The sequence below is a fragment of the Nycticebus coucang genome, chromosome 12, assembly GCF_027406575.1.
Source record: "Nycticebus coucang isolate mNycCou1 chromosome 12, mNycCou1.pri, whole genome shotgun sequence".
NCBI classification, from domain to species: Eukaryota; Metazoa; Chordata; class Mammalia; order Primates; family Lorisidae; genus Nycticebus; species Nycticebus coucang.
This window is the reverse complement of record NC_069791.1, coordinates 90,775,166-90,800,219: the sequence shown is the minus strand read 5'-3', so window position 1 is coordinate 90,800,219 and position 25,054 is coordinate 90,775,166. Positions and strand designations below refer to the sequence as shown.

Genomic DNA, 25,054 nt, shown 5'->3' with positions numbered 1-25,054 from the left:
ATGGTTTATCTATTTTATTTATTTTTTCAAAAAACCAACTCCTTGTTTCATTAATTTTCTGAATGATTCTTTTGTTTTCAATTTCATTTGTCTCTGATTTGATTTTGGATATTTCTTTTCTTCTACTGAGTTTAGGCTTAGATTGTTCTTCTTTTTCCAATTCCATAAGGTCTCTTGTGAGATTGTTGATGCGCTCTTTTTCTGTTTTTCGAATGTAGGCATCTAAAGTGATGAATTTTCCTCTCAAAACTGCTTTTGCAGTATCCCACAGGTTTTGGTAGCTTGTGTCTTCATTGTTGTTATGCTCAAGGAAGTTAATGATTTCCTGTTTTATTTCTTCCTTCACCCATCTGTTATTTAACAGAAGATTGTTTAGTTTCCATGCCTTTGGGTGGGGTCGAGCATTTTTGTTAGAGTTGAGTTCCACCTTTAGTGCCTTATGGTCTGAGAAGGTACAAGGTAAAATTTCAATTCTTTTGATTCTGTTGATATTTGTTTTGTGTCCCAGGATATGATCAATTTTGGAGAATGTTCCATGGGGTGATGAGAAGAATGTATATTATTTATCTTTGGGATGGAGTGTTCTATATGCGTCTATCAAGCACAGTTGTTCTAGGGTCTCATTTAAGTCTCTTATATCCTTGTTTAATTTCTGTTTAGAGGATCTGTCCAGCTCCGTAAGAGGAGTGTTAAGGTCCCCTTTTATTATGGTATTATCAGATATCATATTGCTCAGACTGAGTAAGGTCTGTTTCAAGAATCTGGGAGCATTTAAATTGGGTGCATAGATATTTAGAATTGAAATGTCTTCTTGTTGTATTTTTCCCTTGACCAGTATAAAGTGACCATCTTTGTCTTTTTTGACTTTAGTTGCTTTAAATCCACATGTATCTGAAAATAAGATTGCAACTCCTCTTTTCTTCTGAATTCCATTTGCCTGAGAAATTGTCTTCCAACCCTTGACTCAGAGCTTTAATTTGTCTTTTGAAGCCAGGTGTGTTTCTTGCAGACAGCAAATGGATGGCTTGTGTTTTTTAATCCAGTCAGCCAATCTATGTCTCTTCAGTGGGGAATTCAAGCCATTAACATTTATTGAGATAATTGATAAGCGTTGTAGTATTCTACTCGTCTTATTTTGTGAGAGTCCATTGCTTAGTTTTATCTTTTGCATCAGTGTGGAGGTTTGGTTCTGTCCTTTAATTTCTGAGTTCTTACTTTGCTGCTGATCCATTGTGGTGGTCAGTGTGCAGAACAGGTTGAAGTATTTCCTGTAGAGCTGGTCTTGTTGTGGCGAATTTCCTCAATGTTTGTATATCCATAAATGATTTGATTTCTCCATCAATTTTGAAGCTTAGCTTAGCAGGGTACAGAATTCTGGGCTGGAAATTGTTCTGTTTAAGTAGATTAAAGGTAGATGACCATTGTCTTCTTGCTTGGAAAGTTTCATTAGAGAAGTCTGTGGTCACTCTGATGGATTTGTCCCTGTAGGTCAACTGGCGCTTACTCCTGGCAACTTGCAGAATCTTTTCTTTTGTCTTGACTTTGGACAGGTTCATCACAATGTGTCTTGGAGAAGCTCGGTTAGAGTTGAGGCAACCTGGGGTCCGATATCCCTCTGAAAGCAGTGTGTCAGAATCTTTGGTGATATTTGGGAAATTTTCTTTTATAATATTCTCTAGTATGGCTTCCATTCCTCTGAGGCATTCTTCTTCCCCTTCTGGCATTCCTATAACTCGTATGTTGGAACGCTTCATAAAGTCCCGTAATTCTGACAGTGAACGTTCTGCTTTCTCTCTCTTCTTTTCTGCCTCTTTTACTATCTGAGTTATCTCAAAAACTTTGTCTTCTACCTCTAAAATTCTTTCTTCTGCATGGTCTAACCTGTTGCTGATACTTTCCATTGCATCTTTAAGTTCCCTGATTGACTGTTTCATTTCCTTTAGCTCTGGTATATCCTTTTTATATTCTTCATATCGTTCATCTCTTATTTGATTCTGTTTTTGGATTTCCTTTTGGTTATTTTCCACTTTATTCGCAGTTTCCTTCATTGTTTCCATCATTTCTTTCATTGTTTTCAACATGTGTATTCTAAATTCCCTTTCTGTATTCCTAACATTTCTGTATAGGTGGAATCCTAACATTCCAGTAGCTACCTCATGGTCCCTTGGCGGGGTTGTTCTGGACTGGTTCTTCATGTTGACTGGAGTTTTCTGCTGATTCTTCCTCATGAGTGATTTCTTTTATCCGTTTCCTTGCCCTAATTTTCCTTTCACTTCCTCTTGCTCTTTAAGTTCTCGTGACTGTGGACTAAGGGTTACAGGACCAGTGGGGTGAGAAGGTTTAAGAGCAAAAAAGGGATGAAAGAAAGTAGGACCGAGTGATAAGAAAAAAAAAAAGAAAAATAGAGAAAGGAGAGGGGGTGGGTAAAAGGAATTTTGACAAAAAGAAGAGAGGCACGGAAAGAGGGAGACAGAGCAATATAGGTGTACAGTAGGGTACTTTGATACAACCTTAAAAAAAAAAAAACACCTTCTGGGGGTGCCCAGTTGGGTGGTTCCCTTGAGGTCAGCAACTCTTTGCTAACCTGATGAGACACAATACCCCACCTCCACCAAGTAAAGAGGAAAGACAAAAATGCTATAAATCAAACCAAAACAAGCAAACAGAAAACTTTACGGGATAAAATTGGCTGGAAAAACCAAATAATAGCGGTAGAAACACTAACAAAAATGAAGTTCTAATTATTGAAATAGGCAGCAATGGGAAATTATAATTAAACTAGAAAAATTGAGAAAGAAAAAGGATCTGCATGGAAAAGGTTGAACTTAAAAAACAAAACAACAATCAACAACATCAAAATAAACAAAAAAAAGAACCAAACCAAAAAAAAAAAAAAAACACAACCAAAAACAAAGCAGTATGAATATGTTATTGAATATTGTCTGGGCAACCCGTGGTCTTCTGGGGTATGAGATGTTAATCACAGTTCTGATATGACTGGACTCTGCTAGTTTCTCAAACCCCAGCAGGTAGACACCCTAAATCTCTCTTCAGCCCACTTAAAAGGCACTTTGAAGTTGTTCACTTACTGAGCAGAAGCTTTCTCAGGGAAGTGCTTGTCACTGGAATCACTGCTGAAGTGGCTATCCACTTACCCTGTGTGTCAAAACTGGTCTCCCTCTGCCCCTGAGGGTTAGGGCTGCAAGGCGGCTCAGACCCCGCCCTTAGGCTACTTGGTCGCTGGGTTACCAGCTCCCACCCAATTCCAGCTCTGCGACCCTGAGGGCGGAGCTTGCTGGGGCAGATCGCTCACAATGTCTGCCTGTGACCCAGAGCCAAACGCTATTAGCTCCGTCTGGCTCAGCGGCTCAGATTTGGGCCCTAGACAAAGGCCAAAGTTCTCCGCACTCCCGCTCAGGCTCTCCCCAAGGCAGTTCAGCTGAGTGCCAAGTCCAAAGACACCAAAACAGTTCACAGGTAAGGCCTTTCTGGTTTGCAGTCTCGCTGCTACTGAACTTACAGTTGCAGGCGGGTTTAGACGGATTGAACACACGCGACCACTTGCCAATTTTCCACTGTTTTAGTCCTCCTCTTGGGGTCCAGAAGTCTCTCGCTGACTCCCTGTATCCTCTCAGGGGTGATGATAGGCAGATCCCACCAGCCAGAGATGCCTGGAGTCCTATATCCCCAGACTCACGGTGCCCAGATGCAAGGAAGCTGTTACTCGGCTGCCATCTTGCTCCGCCTCCTCGAATTTATCTAAAAAGCTTTTCATAATATCCAGCACCCATTCATGATCAGAACACTTAGAAAATAGGTATAGAAGGGACATATCTTAAACCAATAGAGGCCATCTACAGCAAACCCACAGCCAATATCGTACTGAATGGAGTTAAACTGAAATAATTTCTACTCAGATCGGGAACCAGGCAAGGTTGCTCACTGTCTCCACTGCTTTTTAACGTTGTAATGGAAGTCTTAGCCATCACAATCAGGCAAAAAAAGGCAGTCAAGGATATCCACATAGGGTCAGAGGAGATCACACTTTCACTCTTCACATATGATATGATTGTATATCTGGAAAACCCCATAGATTCAACTACAACTCTTAGAAGTGATCAAGGAATACAGCAATGTCTCAGGCTACAAAATCAACACCCACAAATTTGTAGCCTTTATATATACCAACAATAACCAAGCCGAAAAAACAGTCAAGGACTCTCTATTCCTTTCACAGTAGTGCCAAAGAAGATGTAATATTTAGGAGTATACCTAACAAAGGATGCGAAAGATCTCTACAAAGAGAACTTTGAAACTCTGAGAAAAGAAATAGCTGAGGACGTTAACAAATGGAAAAACATACCATGCTCATGGTTGGGAAGAATCAACATTGTTAAAATGTCCATACTACCCAAAGCAATGTACAATTTTAATGCAATCCCTATTAAAGCACACTGTCATACTTTAAGGATCTTGAAAAATAATACTTTGTTTTATATGGAATCAGAAAAAAACCTCGAATAGCCAACACATTACTCAGAAATAAAAACAAATCGGGAGGAATCACACTACCAAACCTCACACTATAGTATAAATCGATTGTGATCAAAACAGTATAGTACTGGCACAAAAACAGAGAGGTAGATTTATGGAACAGAATAGAGAGCAAGACATGAACCCAGCTACTTACTGCCATTTGATCTTCTAAAAGCCAATCAAAAACATTCAGTGGGGAAAAGATTCCCTATTCAACAAATGGTGCTGGGTGAACTGGCTGTTGACTTGTAGAAGACTGAAACTGGGCCCACATCTTTCACCATTAACAAAGATAGACTCTCACTGGATAAAAGAGTTAAACTTAAGACATGAAACTATAAAGATACTAGAAGAAAGTGCAGGGAAAACACTTGAATAAATTAGCCTGGGAGAATATTTTATGAGGAGGACCCCCCGGGTAATTGAAGCAACACCAAAAATCAGTTACTGGGATCTGATCAAACTAAAAAGCTTCTGCACAGCCAAGAACACAGTAAGTAAAGCAAGCAGACAGCCCTCAGAATGGGAGAAGATATTTGCAGGTTATGTCTCTGACAAAGGTTTAATAACCAGAAGCCACAGAGAACTCAAACGTATATTAGCAAGAAAAGAACAAGTAATCCCATCTCAGTGTGGGCAAGGGACTTGAAGAGAAACTTCACTGAAGAAGACAGGCACATGGCCTACAGACACATGAAAAAATGCTCATCATCCTTAATCATCAGAGAAATGCAAATCAAAACCACTTTGAGATATCATCTAACTCCAGTAAGATTAGCTCACGTCACAAAATCCCAAAACCAGAGATGTTGGCATGGATGTGGAGAAAAGGGAACACTTCTGCACTGCTGGAGAGAAGGCAAACTAATACATTCCTTTTGGAAAGGTATTTGGAGATCACTTAGGGATCTAAAAGTAGACTTGTCATTTGATCTGGCAATTCCTCTATTAGGTATATATCCAGAAGACCAAAAATCATTTTGTAACAAAGATATGTGCACCAGAATGTTTATTGTAGCCCAATTCATAATTGCTAAGTGGTGGAAGAAGCCCAAGTGCCCACTGACCCATGAATGGATTAATAAATTGTGGTGTATGTATAGCATGGAATATTATGTAGCCTTAAAAAGATGGAGACTTTACCTCTTTTATGTTTACTTGGATGGAGCTAGAACATATTCTTCTTAGCAAAGTATGTCCAGAATGGAAGAAAAATATCCAGTGTACTCAGCTCTACTATGAAACCAATTTATAAGCACCCACACTTCCATATGAAAGCTATAGCCCAACTATAGCCCAAGATGAAGAGGAAAGAGGAAAGAGACGATGGGTGGAGGGAGGGTAATTGGCGGGACCACAGGTATGGTGTGGAATATAAATGTCTTAACACAATAACTAAGAAAATGCGGTGAAGGCTATGTTAACCAGTTTGATGAAAGTATTTCAAATTGTATATAAAACCAGCACATTGTACCCCATAATTGCATTAATGTACACAGCTATGATTTAATTTAAAAAATCCAAAAACAAAGAAATTAAAAAAAAGAGGTAATTAAGTTACAATGAGGTCATGAGGGTTGTCTTGAACTTCGAGCCTCCAGAATTATGAGAAAATAAATTTCCATTATGAAAGCCAGTCTGTGTATTTTATAATAGCATTGTGTTAAACAAAAATTATGGGAGGTCATTGTTTTACACTGAGCTCTTGCACTAGGCCCCAACAGACCAGACCAAACCAAAATGGGGTCACTCACACTAAATGTTCATAATCAAATGAAAACTTTAAGGAAGCAGATAGATTCCAAAACAGATCAATGTTTCCTGAAAACAGGAGATGGCAGTCTACGTGAATCAGCAAATAGGGGCATTCCCTCTTTTTTAACCCTAACAAAAAGTAACATGATAGTAACCAATCATTTTTCTCCCTATTTTTCTGTTTCTTGTTTCCCACTTTGCAAAACCTACTGTTCTGCTATTGCCCAGTGTGACCCTCATTCTATTTTGCAGAATGGAGGCTGCTCTGATTCATGAATTACAAATAAAAGGCAAGTAGAACTACAACTAATTTTGTTGTAATTTTCTCTTTTGACAAGTTCTAGCAAACTAACATAGGCTGGGCAATTCTTCATCATGGGGGCTCCCTTGTGCATTGTAAGTTGTTTAGCCACATCGCTCGTCTCTACCCACTAGATACCAGTACTAACTTCCCAAGCCTATTCCCACCCTTTGCCAGTTGGACTATCAAAAATGTCTCTGGAAGTTACCAAGTGTCCCATAGGGGGTGGAAAATTGGCTCCAGTTGAGAACCATTTTTTTTTTTGCAGTTTTTGGCCGGGGCTGGGTTTGAACCCACCACCTCCAGCATATGGGGCTGGCGCCTTACTCCGCTGAGCCACAGGTGCCGCCCAAGAACCATTATTTTAAGGTCACTGAAACAAGACCTCTTCGATCTATGTTTACTCCTTATTTCCCCACATTCTGATTTCTTATTCAGATTTTGAACTTCTGATAATTTATGTGATGGCTTTTGCTCCATTTCACAACCCTCTGCTTTTCAAAAACACATACTATTTTCCTGATACTGGGTCCACCCATCTACAGCCCCTCTGTAGAAAGGGACATAAAAGGAGAGAAGGGAAAGACAAATCCCCTTCTTGTTTCCACATGGACATCTGGGTCCTAAAACACAGGTGTGGCCAAAGAATTAGGAAGCAAAGTTCTAGGAAAGGGAAGGAAGAATGATTCTCTCTGCTGCAGCCCTTTCACCGTATCCTAGACTGCAGATGAAACCATCTGGTCTTTACTTAACAGGTCAGGAAACTGAAGCACAGAGGAAGCAAATGATGTGTCCAAAGCCACACAGGTGGGGAGCGCCAGCACTGGGTCTAGACACCAGTTTCTCCAAATCTGTCTCCTAATCTGGTGTTTCTTCATCCCTATGAGGTGTCTTGTCCTCTCCCTTTATCAGAAGGAATAATAAGCCTGTTACATGTGCTTACTCAGTAGGATCAACTAGAGAGGGCTAAGATCCCTTATTTAGCCTCATGAAGATAAGAAGACTGGGCACTCCAAAGAGTGACTGACCAAGACCTCAGCAGCATGGTCATCATCTTAAATGCAGCCTTTGAGAGATGACCAAAATGAATGTCCATGTAGGTAATAATTACCGAAGGCAGGTGCCAACCCAGCTAAATAGGAGGCAAGGGCTTGTAAAGCCTTGTGTGGCCATTGCCAAGTCACTCGACAAGCTTCTAGTCCCCAGCTGCCCAGGCTACAGACTTTCTGATCCTCCCTGCCCAATGATACTACTATTACTGTTCGTCTTTAAAGGAACAAGCCTAGAGACAGGTACATATTTTATTTGGTGTAACTAAATAAAACCAGATGCTTGTAAACTAAACCAGACTTATAAACTAACCTAGGGTGTGACTTAAAATGCAAATGATCACACAGGGGAGAGATTAATCAGTTTGGGAATCAGCGTGACAGTTGATTTCACCCAAATGTGCTAGAGAAGCTCATTAATTACAGGCTGTGATAAAGCTGCATTAACCAAGGTGTGAGTGGGATGCTGGGAACATTACACTTCACTATAGTGGTGTCTCAGTGCCTGGACATGAAATCAGTTCAGGTTACATGCCTTATCTCATAATCCTCAGAATAAGTGCTCACTTAGCTACTTCCCATTTTACAGATGAGGAGACCAAGGCACACAGAGGTGAACAACTTGGCCAAGGTGTCTCCACTTCTGGATTTGTTACAGTTGAGCACACTTGCTTGCAAAGTGGCAGAGTAGCTGTATATTTACTTGCTAAGTCTCCATCTCCTAGCAGGGTATACGTTTTAGGCAGTAAAGGGTAAGATTAAGGCCCTCCTGGTATGGTCAGACTGCTTGGGTTCAAATCTTGGCTCTTTTAGTGGTGAAATGTTGGTTCTTTCAGTTACCAGCTGCGAGCAATGGCGGGTTACTTAGCCTCTCTAAACTGCACTTTATTTCATCATCTGTAAAATGGGAATAATATTAGCTAGAACATCAGGTTGTTGTAATGGTTAAATCTGTTACTGTATAGAAAATGCTTGGGGTAGCATAAGTGTTCAATAGCTGGTGTCTCTTGGAATACTTTATTGGGAGGAAATGAGGGCCTTTAACAAAATAATTTAAGCCTGGTGGACATGTACATGTCTCTAGGCCTGCTCCGTTAAAGAGGAACAGTAATGGTAGTATCATTGGGCAGGGAGGATCAGAATCTCAGGTGGCAGAGAGATTTGGGGCTGAGAAGTGCCTTAGATTAGACCGGCTCGGTTGCAGTGTAGAGGAGGGGTTCTCAGACTCTCATGCATCAGAAACACCTGGAGGAGCACTGTCTATTAGAAATATAACATGAGTTATGCATATGATTTTAAAGTTTATATTGTTTTTTATTTTAAATAAATAAAAAGTCTAGGTGCAGTGGCTCATGCCCATAATCCCAGCATTTTGGGAGGCCAAGGCAATAGGATCCCTTGAGACCAGTAGTTTGAGATCAGTATGGGTAACATAGCAGGATTCTGGCTCAGCAAAAAAAAAAAAACTAATAAAGAAATAAGTTGAGCATGGTGGTGTGTGCCTATAGTCACAGCTTCTCAGGAGGCTGAGCAGGGAGGATCATTTGAACTCCAAGAATTGGAAGTTGCAGTGAGTTATGATTACAACACTGCACTTCAGACTGGGCAACAGAATGAGACAAAAATAAAACAAAAAATAACCCATGTGAAATAATTCATTTCAATAATTTATTTCAACTTAGTATATCCAAATATTATTTCAACATTAATCATATTATAAATTATTGGATATATGCATTATTTTTTCTTAATAAGCCTTTGAAAATTAGCCTGCATTTTGTATTTAGAGCACATCTAATTCAGATTAGCTGCAGTGCAAGGGCTTAGCAGCCATGTGTGGCCAGTGGCTCCTGTATTGGACAGTGCTGACCCGGAGGATTTGTTAAAAAGCAGATTTCAAGGCCCACTTCCAGAATTTGATCAGGAGGTTGGGGTGGGGCCAAGAATATGCATTTCTAACTAGTTCCCAGATGATGCTATTGCAGTGGGTCTGGACACCACACTCGCCTCAAGCGTCTCCAGTCAAGGCAGTACAACATCTCCCTATCCATTGCCCCGAACCAAGTGTGGAAAAACAAAATAGCATCCTGGGAATCTTTGGTTCTAAAGCCAGAAATCCAAATATAATAAATTCTCACACACACAAATTTCAAGGGCATTTGGGCAAAGGGGAGAAAGCAAGTGAAAAGACATTTAACCCCATGGTGCCTGTGGCTCAAGGAGTAAGGCACTGGCCTCACATATTGGAGGTGGTGGGTTCAAACCAGGCCCTGGCCAAAAACTGAAAAAAAGCCCCAAACCAAAAAAAACAGACATTTGGCCAGTTTTTTGAAATTCTGGAGTTTGGAGGGCCACTCCTGGTTTGCTGTTGCCATATGTTTAAAGAAGAGGAAACCAAGCTGCAAGCAGAAAGGCTGAATGGTTTTGATCCAAGTCATTGAGAGCTGGGCTTGAAGCTCAGGTTAGAGGAACTTAAAAAAAAAAATTCCCTTTGAAATAAAATCTCTAACTCAATTTTCTAGTCATAACCCATCATTAGCTCTTCAGCTGAAAATGGAGTTTTTACCAGCAGTTAGTCAACTAATGGAGGTTATTACGTAGTATTAAGTCACCCTATGCCAGAAAGGAAAAAAAAAACAACAACAAAAATCCCCCCAGCCTGTTAGGGGTCATATCACTGTGGGAATTCACAGATTTTTTGATCAAAAAATTTTCCAAAGGAAGGAATAGCCTTACTTTTCAATGAATTTGCCAAGTCCATAGTCCAACATATTTGAAAGGCAAGTTGTTTCAGTAGGCTTTATTTCATAGCCCACAATCTCACTGATCTGCAAAGAAAAGAGAAAAACAAGTGTTTATCATCCAAGGAGGTGATGTCCAAGAGAACTTAGACAATGGAGATGTTCTTTATAGATGCTGTCCAATAGAGCAGCTACTTGCTGCAGGTGACTTGTGTGACTGAGGAAATGATTTTTAAATTTTATTTAATTTTAATTAATTTAATGATATAACCACATGTAATTAGTGGCTATGGGATTGGATAGTGCAGGTGAACTGGGGCTTGGGCTGTCCATCGGTTTGTAAGCACACTGTGGGATGGGACAGGGTCTGGTTTGTATGTGTGCTCCCAGAGCCTAGTGCAAAGCCTGGTCTGTGACAGAATATTCAGTAAACCTTTACTAAGGAAGGAAAACATGGGACATACGGACTCTCAATTCTGCGCTCTGAGAAGCAGGGAAGGAGGAAGGGCTCCCCTTTCAAAGTTACACCCTATGTGCCTACTTTGTTGGAAATCCCTCATCCTTCTGGTGTTAAATACCACCCCAGGCTTACCTCTAAGAAAGGCCATAAGAAAAAGCTGTGGGGGCATTTGAAAAGGTCGGGACTGAAAGATCTGGGCATTGTGAAGGTCCTGTGTGCTGAAGAGGAGAGTGAGGTAAGGGTAACGAGGCTCTCTGAGAACTCCCCTTATACTACTCTCTACCCAGCCTCCACGGGATTAAGGAATCACTATGTATTTATGGAGGGAAAGAATGAATGAATCAGTTAACTCAATGGATTCCACCAACCTGGGTTCTGAGGCCACCTGGAGGATGGCTAAGGTAATGGAAATAATCACTGTTTTAAGAGCTTTGTATTACTTCCTTCTCACAACACAATGAGAAAGTGACTAACGCATTCTTATTTCCATTTTACAGACCTATAAAGAAACTGAGACAAGAAAATGAAGTACATTGTGCAAAACCACCCAGCTAATAAATGGCAGAATTGGAACTTGGTTTCAATTCTGACTCCAAAGCTCATATCCGTCTTACTCTAGAACCTCTCACAGGTCTTCTAGGTACATTTGTGCAAATTATACACCACATAACTTGAGAAGGTACAATTCACACTGTAGTGCACAAAAATAACATTCCGCAGAGTTGCAGAGTACACAGTGTGCACAACTGTTCCTGGTGGTCCTGTGTCTCTCCTTTATTATCTTATACCTGAAAGAATAGCCAAGAAGTATGACACACCTTTGCAGGGGGCAGGTCACAACTATAAGAGGGACTTTACCTAACAAATGTAATCAGTGTAACCTAATTCTTTGTACCCTCAATGAATCTCACACAATTAAAAAAATAAAAAAAGAACAGCCAAGAACAACACACTATCTCTGGGATTAATATGATATAGCTATATGAAGTACTTGGCATAGCACTAGCCGGAAGATTGGTAGTTTTATTTTTTAAATGGATTTTGTTAATTATAGAGATTGACAAGGCATCTGGTCTTCTAATGTTAAGAGCCTACACTTGCACTGTCCAATAGTCCAACATGCAGCTACTAGGTCCTTGTGACTATTCAGCACTTGAAATGTGGCTAGTTTACACTGAGACATGCTGTAATTGTGAAAACATACCATATTCCAAAGATTGAGTATGAAAAATGTAATGTGAAATGTCATAACATTTTTATATTGATTACATAAATGCATGATAATATTTTAGATATATTTGATTCAACAAGATACATTCACAAAATTTATTTCACCTGTTTCCTTTTACTTTTTAAAATGTGGTTACTAAAAACTTTAAAATTATACATATGGCTCCCATTACATTTCTATTGTGATAGAACCGTCTTAGTTTCAGAGGGCCAGTTGCAGTAATTATCAGAATGGTTTTTCCCTAAAGTCAAATGTTACCTCATTTCATCTTGTTTTAAAACCACATTAACAACCCCTTTGCTGTTATCTGTAAAATCTGTGCCCCAAACTTAGGGCACTAATTTTTCCCACTTAAGTTCTGGTAAATGACCAGGAACTTCAGCATAGCTGCTGCATGACCTCAAAAAGTCCATCTTCTAACCTCAAGAGCTGCAGGTGATTTAGCCTTCAGAGCCTCCTGCCAGAGCCTGTGCAGATAGATCCCCTGAGTTAGGCTTATAGCAGAGCATGGCTGTCTGGGGATGCCTTGTGGTGTGAACTCACTGCAGGCAGGAATGGGGTCTGAGTGGAAGCACCCTGAGGTGTATTTGGTAGGTGGTCTTTGTGCTTTCTGAGCTCATCTTGTAACTGCTTGCCTGTTGAGTCTGCACTTTAGGGCTCAGTCCTTAGGAGCTGCCTTCCTGGGGCTGCGTCCCACTCTCACGTATGGGTTAATGCCCTCTCCTGCCTGTTCCATCCCTCGGGCCTGATGTTTCTTGCCCTCTTTCACCTTTCTAGGCTGAGTCAAACAGACCCTTCTCCACCACTAACTAGCCACAACTTAACCTCTCCAAGTCTCAGGTTTCCTACCTGTGAAATGGAGATAACAATAGTCTCTACTTCAAAGCATTGTTGCGAGGATGAAAAGAGAGAATCTAAAAAGTAGGCAGCACGGTCTGTACATAGTTGGTACTCAATGTGTTTTGGCTGTCATTGTTTTTTTATTATAAGTCTAAGAATATTTTTCTACTCTGTCCATCTAAGTGAGCTAATAAGGAGAATTTTGAATGTCTAGGAATCGTTGGGATTGTTAAAGTGCCCACATGTGCGAATAGTATTGTACAAAGGAAGTGATTCACCAGGTATAGTGATGGCTTTCCCAACCCCACTGCAGTGTTCTTTAAATGCCAGTGGTGAGGATGCTTTCCATAGTGCCATCTCATGGAGAAATCTGGCACTACCAGAAACCACCTATCCACCCACCTCCTCTAGCCCTCCAAGCAGGCCAAAGTTCGAGGCAAGGTCCCCAGGGAAGGTACCCTACAAGCATCAAGCATGGACAGCTGCCCCTATGAAGATCCTTCTGCCAGGGCATTTTAAAACCAGAAGGCTACTCAGACCACCTCTCCAGTTTTACTTTACAGCACTTCACCCTTTGCTTAGGTATCAAGTCTCCAGACTTTCTGAGAAATTGAAAGTAGCTCCTACCTACAGAAAAATCTTTCATGTATCAAGACTCTGTCTCCCCAGGGCTCATGGCTTTGTTCTGTAGTGGGTCCCTTTAGAGACCACATCCTCAGCCTTGTACGTGGTTCTGAGAGAGGCACTTCCAGGCCAAGTCAGAAGAAAGAATCTGCCCAGGGAATGCCATTCTCATTTTCATCTCCACATAGAGCACCTCCTTGCTAGAGGACATTTCAAGGCCATTGCTAGCCCTCAATGTGACAATTATTTTAGAAACACAGCAAGTTTTCTTTTTTCTGCTTAGTCTTCACACCACACTTCTCACCCTCACACTTAGTTGCTTATAAAAATCCTAACTATTTTTAGGGAGAATATTTATTATTCTCATTTACAGGCTCAAAGGGCTGGAAGAAGAGTGCAAAATTATTTCTGAATATAGCCTATTTGACGAGGAAACTGCATACTAAAGTTAACCTAAGCAGAAGTCAACCAGCAATATTAGCAGCCCTCAGGGAAAGGTGTGACTTTCTTTTTTGTGTATTCCATGTCAAAGAGCAAATCCAGGCCCTCTCACTATAATTTAACACACTTTTCACCTGTTAGGACTTTTGCTTAGGGAAGCAGACAAGGAGACCCTCTGTGGCCCATGGCTGGGACATTACTCAAGTGCCAGTTACTCTGGGGCCCCAGAGAAGAGGGCCAAACTGTTGAGGCAGGTAGTTCATTCCAAATCCCACCCGTTCCCTTCCTTCATAAAGACCATCACTCTCATTACTATCTCCTTGGCTGCAGGTAGATTTTGCTCTCAGAAAGCAGCAGCTTGATGCAGTAACGTTTCCTGCCTTCCAAAGGGCTATCAAGACCAGGTATGGGCTGGGCTGCCTGGGGTGGGCAGTGATAGGAACCTGCTGCCAGTGTCGGTCTTTCATTCCTGGGTTGCAGGAAATACTAAGGATGGGAATGTGCTGCTTGAATTTATCAATCTTGATTTTCAAATTCTCTGCTAAACGCTTGGGTGCAGGCACATCAGCTAAGATCTTGATCAGTTTATATGTCGTCCTCCACATGTTCCCTGTCTCCTCCGCAATTTCCTCAGCATTCAGTAAGAAGAGGGGTCCTGAAATAGATAAGATGGGGTGAGGGAAGGGAAGGGTAAGACCTTCAAGTAGATGTTTAGTCACATGTACCTTTAATTCCCTAAATTGGAAAGTGCCTATTGTAGGGATATTGGAGCAAGGATAGGCTTTGAGAGTCTAGATGTAGAACTCCAATTAGCCAATAAAATCTTGGGTATGCTACAGGACTTTTCTAAGTCACAACAGTATCACCTGTGGTACAGGGGTAGTGATGGGTACCCTGGATGGGGATTGTGAAAATTGAGTGAGATAACATAATTACAGCGGCTAACATAATGCCTGCATATAATGGATATGCAGGTAGTATATATATTATTATTATTAGATGCTGTCATAATAGTAACAAAAGGCACCTGACAAATGCTGTGAAATATTAACAATTGGGGAGTGTGGGCGAATGAGGATAAGGGAACTCTCTGTATAGTTCTGGCAACTTTTATGTAATTTTAAAAATTATTTAAAAACCAAAGAATGACAACTCATTTTAAAAAATGCTCTAAAACATTCATTTACTTCTCCTTCTTTTCTTTTGTAGGGAACATTTAGTGTGTAGGTTTCACATTCATGTAAAATCTTTCTGTGCTGCTTCTCTCTGGATGGTCTGAGTTAGCATTAACCCTTCATCATGATGTTTATTTATTCAAAAACACTTTGCTTTCAGGGATGTTGAGACTAAACATAGCTTCATTAATGTAACATGCTACATCAACCCAGTATTTTTGTTGAGTAATGGAAAATTAAACTTTTTAAAGAAGAAAAGGAAATGTGGTTTCTATGTACCAGGAAATAGTGTTAGGTGCTGGGCTGGAATGGAAAAGAACCTACATGACAAGAAAGTAGCCTCTATGTGAAAGTGTTTGGCTGAATTATCACAGTGGCTCTACCAGCAGGATAAATAAAGCAGGTAAAGCTAACACTTCATTGTTCCCACTCTATGGCTGTGAGACCAAGTCATAAACAGACAAACTGAAATTTGCAAATTTCCCAGGTTATTTGTAATCAATCAGGCAAAGAGGAGATGTAGTGTTTTTTTAGTCTGAAGCAATTTCTCCCAGGTTATAATTGTCTGGAGATAGCATGAGCTGACTAATACATGTCTATAACAAGGAGGAAATACATAGGATAATTCTAGGATTTTAGAAACTGCTGTTTAAGAACCAGGTGTGAATCCCTTTATTCGAATGCCTTAGTAGCTTCTCACCCCATAACTTGTGGCAAGACTACACCTTGCAATTCTAACTCTGATCTTAAAGAATGCAATAGGAGGTGGTAATCTTCAGTTCTGGGGGTACAGTCAACTCAGTCTGTTCAAATATGGAGGCTGGAGAAAATATCAGCTGAGGTCCTGTCCAGCTTCGACATTTTAGAGTTCTAAGAAACATTGCTGAAGTCTTTCCTCAAGGTCAATACTCTTCAGTTCCATAATTGTAAATGAACAATTTTCTAGGCAAAGAGGCAACATGAGCCCATGCAATTAACCATGATGGCCAATTCTACTTCTCCACTAAATTATTAAAGGCAGATAATAAAAGGGAAAACGTGCATCCCTAATAGAATCTAGAGAAAGTACCATCCAAATGTGAGCTATTAGGAGGAATTTCTGAGAACATTCATAGTAGTTTTCAAAATTTAGCAGCCACCAGATCTGCCAGGAGGGTTTGTTAAAACACAGATTCTTTTCAACTGCAAATAGAACACTTAACAAGGTGAATCATATTCTCACTTAGCAAGGTGAGTCACAAAACAAATCTCACCAAAATTGAAAGAATTAAAATCATGCAAAGTGTCTTCTATGACCATAATGAAATTAAATTAGAAGTAATTAACATAACAAGAAAATCTCCAATCACTTAAAAATGCTGTAGCTCTAACTCTAAACAACACACTTCTAAATAATCCATGGGTCAAAGAGGAAGTCTCAAAGGAAATTAGAAAATCTTTTAAATTGAATACAGTTTGTGATATACAACTATAAAAAGGATATTTATAGCATTAAAAGAAAAGTTATCAAACCCATTATCTAAGTTTCTACCTCAAATAATAAGAAAAAGAGCAAAATAAAGCCAAGGCAAGCAGAATGAAGGAAATAATAACAGTAAGAACAGAAATCAATGATAACTGAAAACAAAAATAGAGAAAGATTATTGAAACAAAAAGCTGTTTCCTTGAAAAAGTAAAATTGATATGCCTAAAAAACAAAAATAAAAACGAATAAACTTTTAGCATGACTGGCAAAGAAGGAGAAAAGATGTTGGCATTTCAGATACCAATATCAGAAATAAAAGATGAGCTATCACTATTGGCCCTTCAGACAGGAAAAGGATAATAAAGGAATGCTATAAACAACTTGATATACATAAATTAAAACTAGTTACAACGAAGCATTTAAAAAAAATTACAAACTTCCAAAACCCACTCAAGATAAACTAGACAACCTTATAGTCATGTAAATATTGAAGAAATTGAGTTCATAGTTTTAAAACTTCTGAAACATGAAAACTCCAGAATTATTTGGTTTTACTGGAAAATTCTACTAAACATTAAAAATTTAACAACAAAATCTGAAAAGTCTCTTCCAAAAAAATAGAAAAGGAGCAAACCTTTATTGACTTATAATAGGTCAACATACAACACACCCTGTACAAAAAAACAAGACCAAGACATTACAAGAAAAGAAAACTACAAACCAATATCCTTCATAAACATAGAGACTAGACTTCTCAACAGAATATTAAGCATGCAAACTGAATTCAGTAATATCCAAAACGAGTAATACCCCATGTCCAAGTGGGATTTATCATTGAATGCAAGGCTAGTTTGATGTTTGAATATCAGATGATGGAATATGCTATAAAAATGAAAAATCACTTGATAGCATCAATTGATACGTAAGAAGCATTTAATAAAATTCAGTGTCCATTCATGATAAAAACTCTTAACAGGGGAGGAGACAAGATGGCTGACTGAAGCCAGCTTTCCACAGAGGCTCCTGTCCAGAAGGAGAGTTAAAGGACAAAAATTCAGCAAGTAACCTGGTGGATTTGAGCTGCACTAAGAGAGAAGGTTGTAGAATGCACATCAACCCCGCTGAGGTGAGCTGCGACCACAAGGATACAAACAAAAGGTACAAAATCCATCACCAAGCGGATGGGAGTCCCATCCCCCATGAGAATGGCTCAGAGTGCCCCACAAACAACCGGTCAGAGTTCAAAGATAGTCCCACTACACTCCACAGGAGAGACCGCCTAAAAACTAGACCTACCTCCCCTACTAGGGTGCCACTGCATCCTCCTGCCAGGCATAAAACTGTATAAACTGTATATAGTCTCTACCTGGAATTTTGAGCTCCCAGTGCTCCCCTTTGTGCCGCGGACCGCCGGTCGATGGGCCTCAGTCCGAGGGTGCTCAGGGTGAACGGTACAGGTTGGTTGAGAGGTCGACGCAGGAAAAAATGACAGACTGCACACAGCACTTGGTGAAGTAAGCAGCTGTGAATTTTATTGAGTTTAGAAGTTGGTATTTATACATTTTCTTTCCAAGGTTCAAACAATGTAATCGTTATTTTGCTTATGCTTGTAAATTATCTTTGTGTCTGCATATGTGGTTTATCATGCATTACATGTTTTCAAGGTTTTTGTTTTGGGGAGGTGGTTTATCTTTTCAAGGTTTTTGCTCTAGGGAGGTGGTTTTATCAGTAACACCTGGTTACTTCCCCTTATCTAGGAATGTCAAGGCTTGTGACTTCTCTTAGCTCTGTAATCGTTCTCAGTTTCTTATAATTTCTTTTAAAAATAGCTGAACATATTCTTTTACGTATAATGCTTGACTACTTCTATATATATTTTCTATATATTTTTATTCTTATTAGTAACTATACTTTGATTTATAATTGATTGTTTGTTAAACATTAAACTACTCTATTGATTTGTATTACATATGAAAATTAGTGAAGCAAGATGTTTTTCTAAGTAAAGTTTTACTGCAGGTGGTGATAGTGTATGTCATGTTGGAACATCTTGTTTGCTGTGCCTGCATTGTCTCAATGCACTGTCTCAATTCACTGACATTTGATGATAGGAACGTGCTATTGCACCGTTCCCCTGGAGACATTGAGTCTCTTCAGGCATTCTTTCTCTGTTTAATTATGGATCAGTAAGTCATTATGTTTATTCTTAGTTTCTCAAGACAAGCAGGCATTCAACTCAACAAACAGGTTTCAGAGCAAAGGTTTCTTAGGCTTTTATGCCGCACCTCGTGAGTCATTACGTTCAACAAAAAGTATGCTAGGCAACTTCTGCGCTGCTGTCGCATACTAGGGGTGCTGGGGGCTTCGCTCCGGGGAGCACAGACCACCTACCCATGCGTTTTACAACGCGGACAGCGCCACCTCGCTGCGGCTTGATGCCGAGGGTGCGGCACCTTTGCTCACACTGGGGTCTGGAGGCCAGTCCCAGTAGGTCGGTGGAGAGGGGACTGCACCGGAGCGGCAGTTCCCTGAGGCACAGTGCGACAGCCGTCTTTTGGTGACAATATGGCCAGGCATAAAACTGTGTAAAGCTCCGTGTGTTCTCTGCCCGCAACCCCAAGATCCCAGCGCTCCCCGCACTCCCCTCTGCTGTGGCTCCAAGGTCTGGAGGCCTGTCCCCAGGGGTCTGGACTCTTTGGCGATTGCTCGAGGGGTGTAGACAGTGCTGGCCTACAGCCTGTGGGTGCAGACTCTGGGGTATGGGAGCAGAGAGAGGACGGTTGGCCGGAGGGGAGCTATACCGGAGTGGCCGTCGACTGAGCCATAAAGCAGCGGCCCTCTTTTGCTAGCAATACGGTTTACTACCGAATATTCTGAAGCCACAACCCCTGTCTCCCTGGGCAACCAGAGACTCTGAGTTTGCCTGAGGCAACTCCAACTTGCAAACCAGGGAAAATCCCAGGGTGGGGCTGACCCAGAGGTCTGCTTTACTAAACCTAAGATGCACCTGGCCCTCAGGGGATCGTCAGCCTATAGACAATACAGGAGCAAAGACAAGCTGATTTGGAGCTCAATTCAGCTTCTCTTCTGCAGGGGAACTGCAGAGTTGTTCTGTTCTGTTCTGTCAGTAACATTAATCAGGGGCGAGACTGGACCTGAGTGAAAATCCCTCAACCTTCATCAAGCAACCAAGGTTGTCAGACCTCACCTCCTCCTGCTGGAGAGAGGCAGAGCGCAGCAGCCTGGCAGACTTCCTTGGGATTCAGGCAGGTACAAACTCTTGGAGTACCGATTCACTACAGACAACTGGGTCAGCCAACTGCAGGGCTATCAGTGACTGGATGTGAAGTGGTGCAAGGTGGGGAAGGAGGCAGCAACTTTCCCAGACTGATTTATTGGCTAGGTGGCTTCTCCTGACTCCATGCAGCACTGGAGCAAGCCACACCAGAGTAGTCACCAGACCCCTGTGATCCAGAGACCTCTTAAACTCTCTCACCCAAGACAGGTGCAGACTGAGACAATTGATTTGGACCTTTTTGAACTGAACCAATCACCTGAGGACAAATCAGGTGGTGCCCTTTGTGCACGGTGGTAGGAAGGTTTGATTTTTCTTCTCCAATTGTTTGCCAGTGCGGGGGCGAGGTGACTTAATTGCTGATATTTCTCCACAGCTGAGACTTCAATCCAAAGTATCTGTTTCACTAGGGTGGAACAGAAACCAGCTGAAAACAAGACAGAACCACTTAGCCCCACCACACCAGGAAGGACCCCAGTTTCTCAGGCCACAACACTGTACAGGCTCTCGACAAAGCCCCAGGTGAAAAAATCAGAGGGAGTAAAACAACCATGGGACAGAATCAGCAGAAAAACTCTGGTAACATGAATAACCAGAATAGATCAACCCCCCCAAGGAAAGATATGGCAGATGCAATTGAAGATCCCATTCATAAACAACTGGCTGAGATGTCACAAATCGAATTCAGAATTTGGATTGCAGACAAGATTAACAAAGTGGAATTAGGAATTCGAGGAGAAATTCAAAAGCTGTCTCAAGAATTTAACGAATTTAAAGACAAAACCACCAAAGACTTAGACACACTGAAGCAAGAATTTGCAGCCCTCAAAGATTGAAAAATACAGTAGAATCCCTCAGCAACAGAATGGAGCAAGCAGAAGAAAGGATTTCTGACATCGAAGATAAAGCCTTTGAATGCTCCCAAACTCTCAAAGAGGAAGAGAAATGGAGAGCAAAAACAGATCATTCTCTCCGAGAGCTCGGGGATAATTCGAAGAAGGCGAATATCCGAATCATAGGGGTTCCAGAAACAGATGAAGTGGCCTCGCTGGGCACAGAGGCCCTTCTGCATGAAATTATGAAAGAGAATTTTCCAGACATGCCTAGAGATTCTGAAATTCAGATAGCAGACAGCTTCAGAACCCCAGCACGACTCAACCCCAATAAGACATCCCCCAGGCATATCATAATTAACTTCACTAAAGTTAATATGAATGAGAAAATCCTCAAAGCTGCCAGGAGAAAGAAAACCATTACCTTCAAAGGGAAGAATATTAGAATGACTGCAGACCTCTCTGCTGAAACTTTTCAAGCCAGAAGAGGGTGGTCACCGACTTTTAATCTCCTAAAGCAAAATAACTTTCAACCCCGGATCTTGTATCCAGCTAAACTGAGTTTCATTTATGATGGAGAAATTAAATACTTTAATGACATTCATATGTTGAAGAAATTTGCCATAACCAAACCAGCTCTTCAGGATATTCTCAGACCTATCCTCCAGAATGACCAACCCAATCCTATACCACAAAGGTAAACTCACTCAGAAACTTCAGATCAAACTCCAATTTCCACACTGGCAAAAGGATTAAAAATGCCGACTGGACTTTTGAAAAACTCAATACCCAAAACTTCACCAGACTTATCAATATTCTCCATTAATGTGAACAGCTTAAACTGTCCTCTAAAGAGGCATAAATTAGCTGACTGGATACAAAAACTCAGGCCAGATATTTGTTCCATACAAGAGTCACATCTTAACTTAAAAGACAAATACAGACTCAGGGTGAAAGGATGGTCGTCCATGTTTCAGACAAATGGTAATCAGAAAAAAGCAGGAGTTGCAATTTTATTTGCAGATACAATAGGCTTTAAACCAACAAAAATAAGGAAGGACAAGAATGGTAACTTCATATTTGTTAAGGGTAATACTCAATATGATGAGATCTCAATTATTAATATCTATGCACCCAACCAGAATGCACCTCAATTTATAAGAGAAACTCTAACAGACATGAGCAACTTGATTTCCTCTAGCTCCATAATCGTTGGAGATTTCAACACTCCTTTGGCAGTGTTGGATCGATCCTCCAGAAAGAAGCTGAGCAAAGAAATCTTAGATTTAAACCTAACCATCCAACATTTGGATTTAGCAGACATCTACAGAACATTTCATCCCAACAAAACTGAATACACATACTTCTCATCAGCCCATGGAACTTACTCCAAAATCGATCACATCTTAGGTCACGAGTCTAACCTCAGTAAATTTAAAGGAATAGAAATTATTCCATGCATCTTCTCGGACCACCATGGACTAAAACTTGAGCTGAGTAACAACAGGAATCTGCATACTCATACAAAAACATGGAAGTTAAATAACCTTATGCTCAATGATAGCTGGGTCAGAGATGAGATTAAGAAAGAAATCGCTAATTTTTTGGAACAAAACGACAATGAAGACACGAACTATCAGAACCTCTGGGACACCGCAAAGGCAGTTCTAAGAGGGAAATTTATAGCACTACAAGCCTTCTTTAAGAGAACGGAAAGAGAGGAAGTTAACAACTTAATGGGACATCTCAAGCAACTGGAAAAGGAAGAACATTCCAACCCCAAACCCAGTAGAAGAAAAGAAATAACCAAAATTAGAGCAGAATTAAATGAAATTGAAAACAAAAGAATAATAAAACAGATCAATAAATCAAAAAGCTGGTTTTTCGAAAAGGTCAATAAAATAGATAAACCTTTGGCCAACCTTATCAGGAAAAAAAGAGTAAAATCTCTAATCTCATCAATCAGAAACAACAAAGATGAAATAATAACAGACTCCTCAGAAATCCAAAAAATCCTTAATGACTATTACAAGAAACTTTATTCTCAGAAACATGAAAATCTGAAGGAAATTAACCAATACTTGGAAGCACGTCACCTTCTAAGACTTAGCCAGAATCAAGTGGAAATGTTGAACAGGCCCATATCAAGTTCGGAAATAACATCAACCATACAAAACCTCCCTAAAAAGAAAAGCCCGGGATCAGATGGTTTCATGTCTGAATTCTACCAAACTTTTTTTTTTTTTTTTAAAGTTCTTTTTTCTCTTTTTTTTTTGTAGAGACAGAGTCTCACTTTATGGCCCTCGGTAGAGTGCCGTGGCCTCACACAGCTCACAGCAACCTCCAACTCCTGGGCCCAAGCGATTCTCCTGCCTCAGCCTCCCGAGTAGCTGGGACTACAGGTGCCCGCCACAACGCCCGGCTATTTTTTGGTTGCAGTTTGGCCGGGGCCGGCTTTGAACCTGTCACCCTCGGTATATGGGGCTGGCGCCTTACTGACTGAGCCACAGGCGCCGCCCTCTACCAAACTTTTAAAGAGGAATTAGTACCTATATTACTCAACCTGTTCCAAAAGGTAGAAAAAGAAGGAAGACTACCCAACACGTTCTATGAAGCAAACATCACCCTGATCCCCAAACCAGGAAAAGACCCAACAAGAAAAGAAAACTACAGACCGATATCACTAATGAATATAGATGCAAAAATATTCAACAAGATCCTAACAAACAGAATCCAGCAACACATCAAACAAATTATACATCATGACCAAGTCAGTTTTATCCCAGGATCTCAAGGCTGGTTCAGTATACGTAAATCTATAAATGTAATCCAGCACATAAACAAATTAAAAAACAAAGACCATATGATTCTCTCAATCGATGCAGAAAAAGCTTTTGATAATATCCAACATCCCTTCATGATCAGAACACTTAAGAAAATCGGTATAGAAGGGACATTTCTTAAACTAATAGAGGCCATCTACAGCAAACCCACAGCCAATATCATATTGAATGGAGTTAAACTGTAATCATTTCCACTCAGATCAGGAACCAGACAAGGCTGCCCATTGTCTCCATTGCTTTTTAACATTGTAATGGAAGTTTTAGCCACTGCAATTAGGGAAGAAAAGGCGATCAAGGGTATCCATATGGGGTCAAAACAGATCAAACTTTCACTCTTCGCAGATGATATGATCGTATATCTGGAAAACACTAGGGACTCTACTACAAAACTTTTAGAAGTGGAATACAGCAGTGTTTCAGGTTACAAAAATCAATATTCATAAATCGGTAGCCTTTATATATACCAACAACAGTCAAGTTGAAAAAACAGTTAAGGACTCTATCCCATTCACAGTAGTGCCAAAGAAAATGAAATATTTGGGAATTTATCTAACAAAGGACATGAAAGATCTCTACAAAGAGAACTATGAAACTCTAAGAAAAGAAATAGCTAAAAATATTAACAAATGGAAAAACATACCATGCTCATGGCTGGGAAGAATCAATATTGTTAAAATGTCTATACTACCCAAAGCAATATATAATTTCAATGCAATCCCTATTAAAGCTCCACTGTCATACTTTAAAGATCTTGAAAAAACAATACTTCATTTTATATGGAATCAGAAAAAACCTCAAATAGCCAAGACATTACTCAGAAATAAAAACAAAGCAGGAGGAATTACGCTACCAGACCTCAGACTACACTACAAATCAATAGTGATCGAAACAGCATGGTATTGGCACAAAAACAGAGAAGTAGATGTCTGGAACAGAATAGAGAACCAAGAGATGAATCCAGCTACTTACCGTTATTTAATCTTTGACAAGCCAATTAAAAACATTCAGTGGGGAAAAGATTCCCTATTTAACAAATGGTGCTGGGTGAACTGGCTGGCAACCTGTAGAAGACTGAAAGTGGACCCACACCTTTCACCATTAACTAAGATAGACTCTCACTGGATAAAAGATTTAAACTTAAGACATGAAACTATAAAAATACTAGAGGAGAGTGCAGGGAAAACACTTGAAGAAATTGGGTTGGGCGAGTATTTTATGAGGAAGAACCCCCGAGCAATTGAAGCAGCTTCAAAAATACACTACTGGGACCTGATCAAACTAAAAAGCTTCTGCACAGCCAAGAACACAGTAAGTAAAGCATGCAAACAGCCCTCAGAATGGGAGAAGATATTTGCAGGTTATGTCTCTGACAAAGGTTTAATAACCAGAATCCACAAGGAACTCAAACGCATTAGCAAGAATAGAACAAGGGATCCCATCACAGGCTGGGCAAGGGATTTGAAGA

General features: G+C 40.3%; 1 protein-coding gene across 1 annotated transcript in view; it reads right to left on the bottom strand.

Annotated features, from left to right (window-relative positions):
- DNAH3 (dynein axonemal heavy chain 3) overlaps nt 1-25,054 on the bottom strand; it is a 221,999-nt gene that overhangs the window by 133,069 nt on the left and 63,876 nt on the right. The window contains exons 18-19 of the mRNA XM_053556151.1: nt 14,422-14,633; nt 10,378-10,469 (exon numbers count right to left, since the gene is read on the bottom strand). Coding sequence (XP_053412126.1) covers nt 10,378-10,469; nt 14,422-14,633 — 304 coding nt within the window. The remainder of the gene's footprint in view (nt 1-10,377; nt 10,470-14,421; nt 14,634-25,054) is intronic.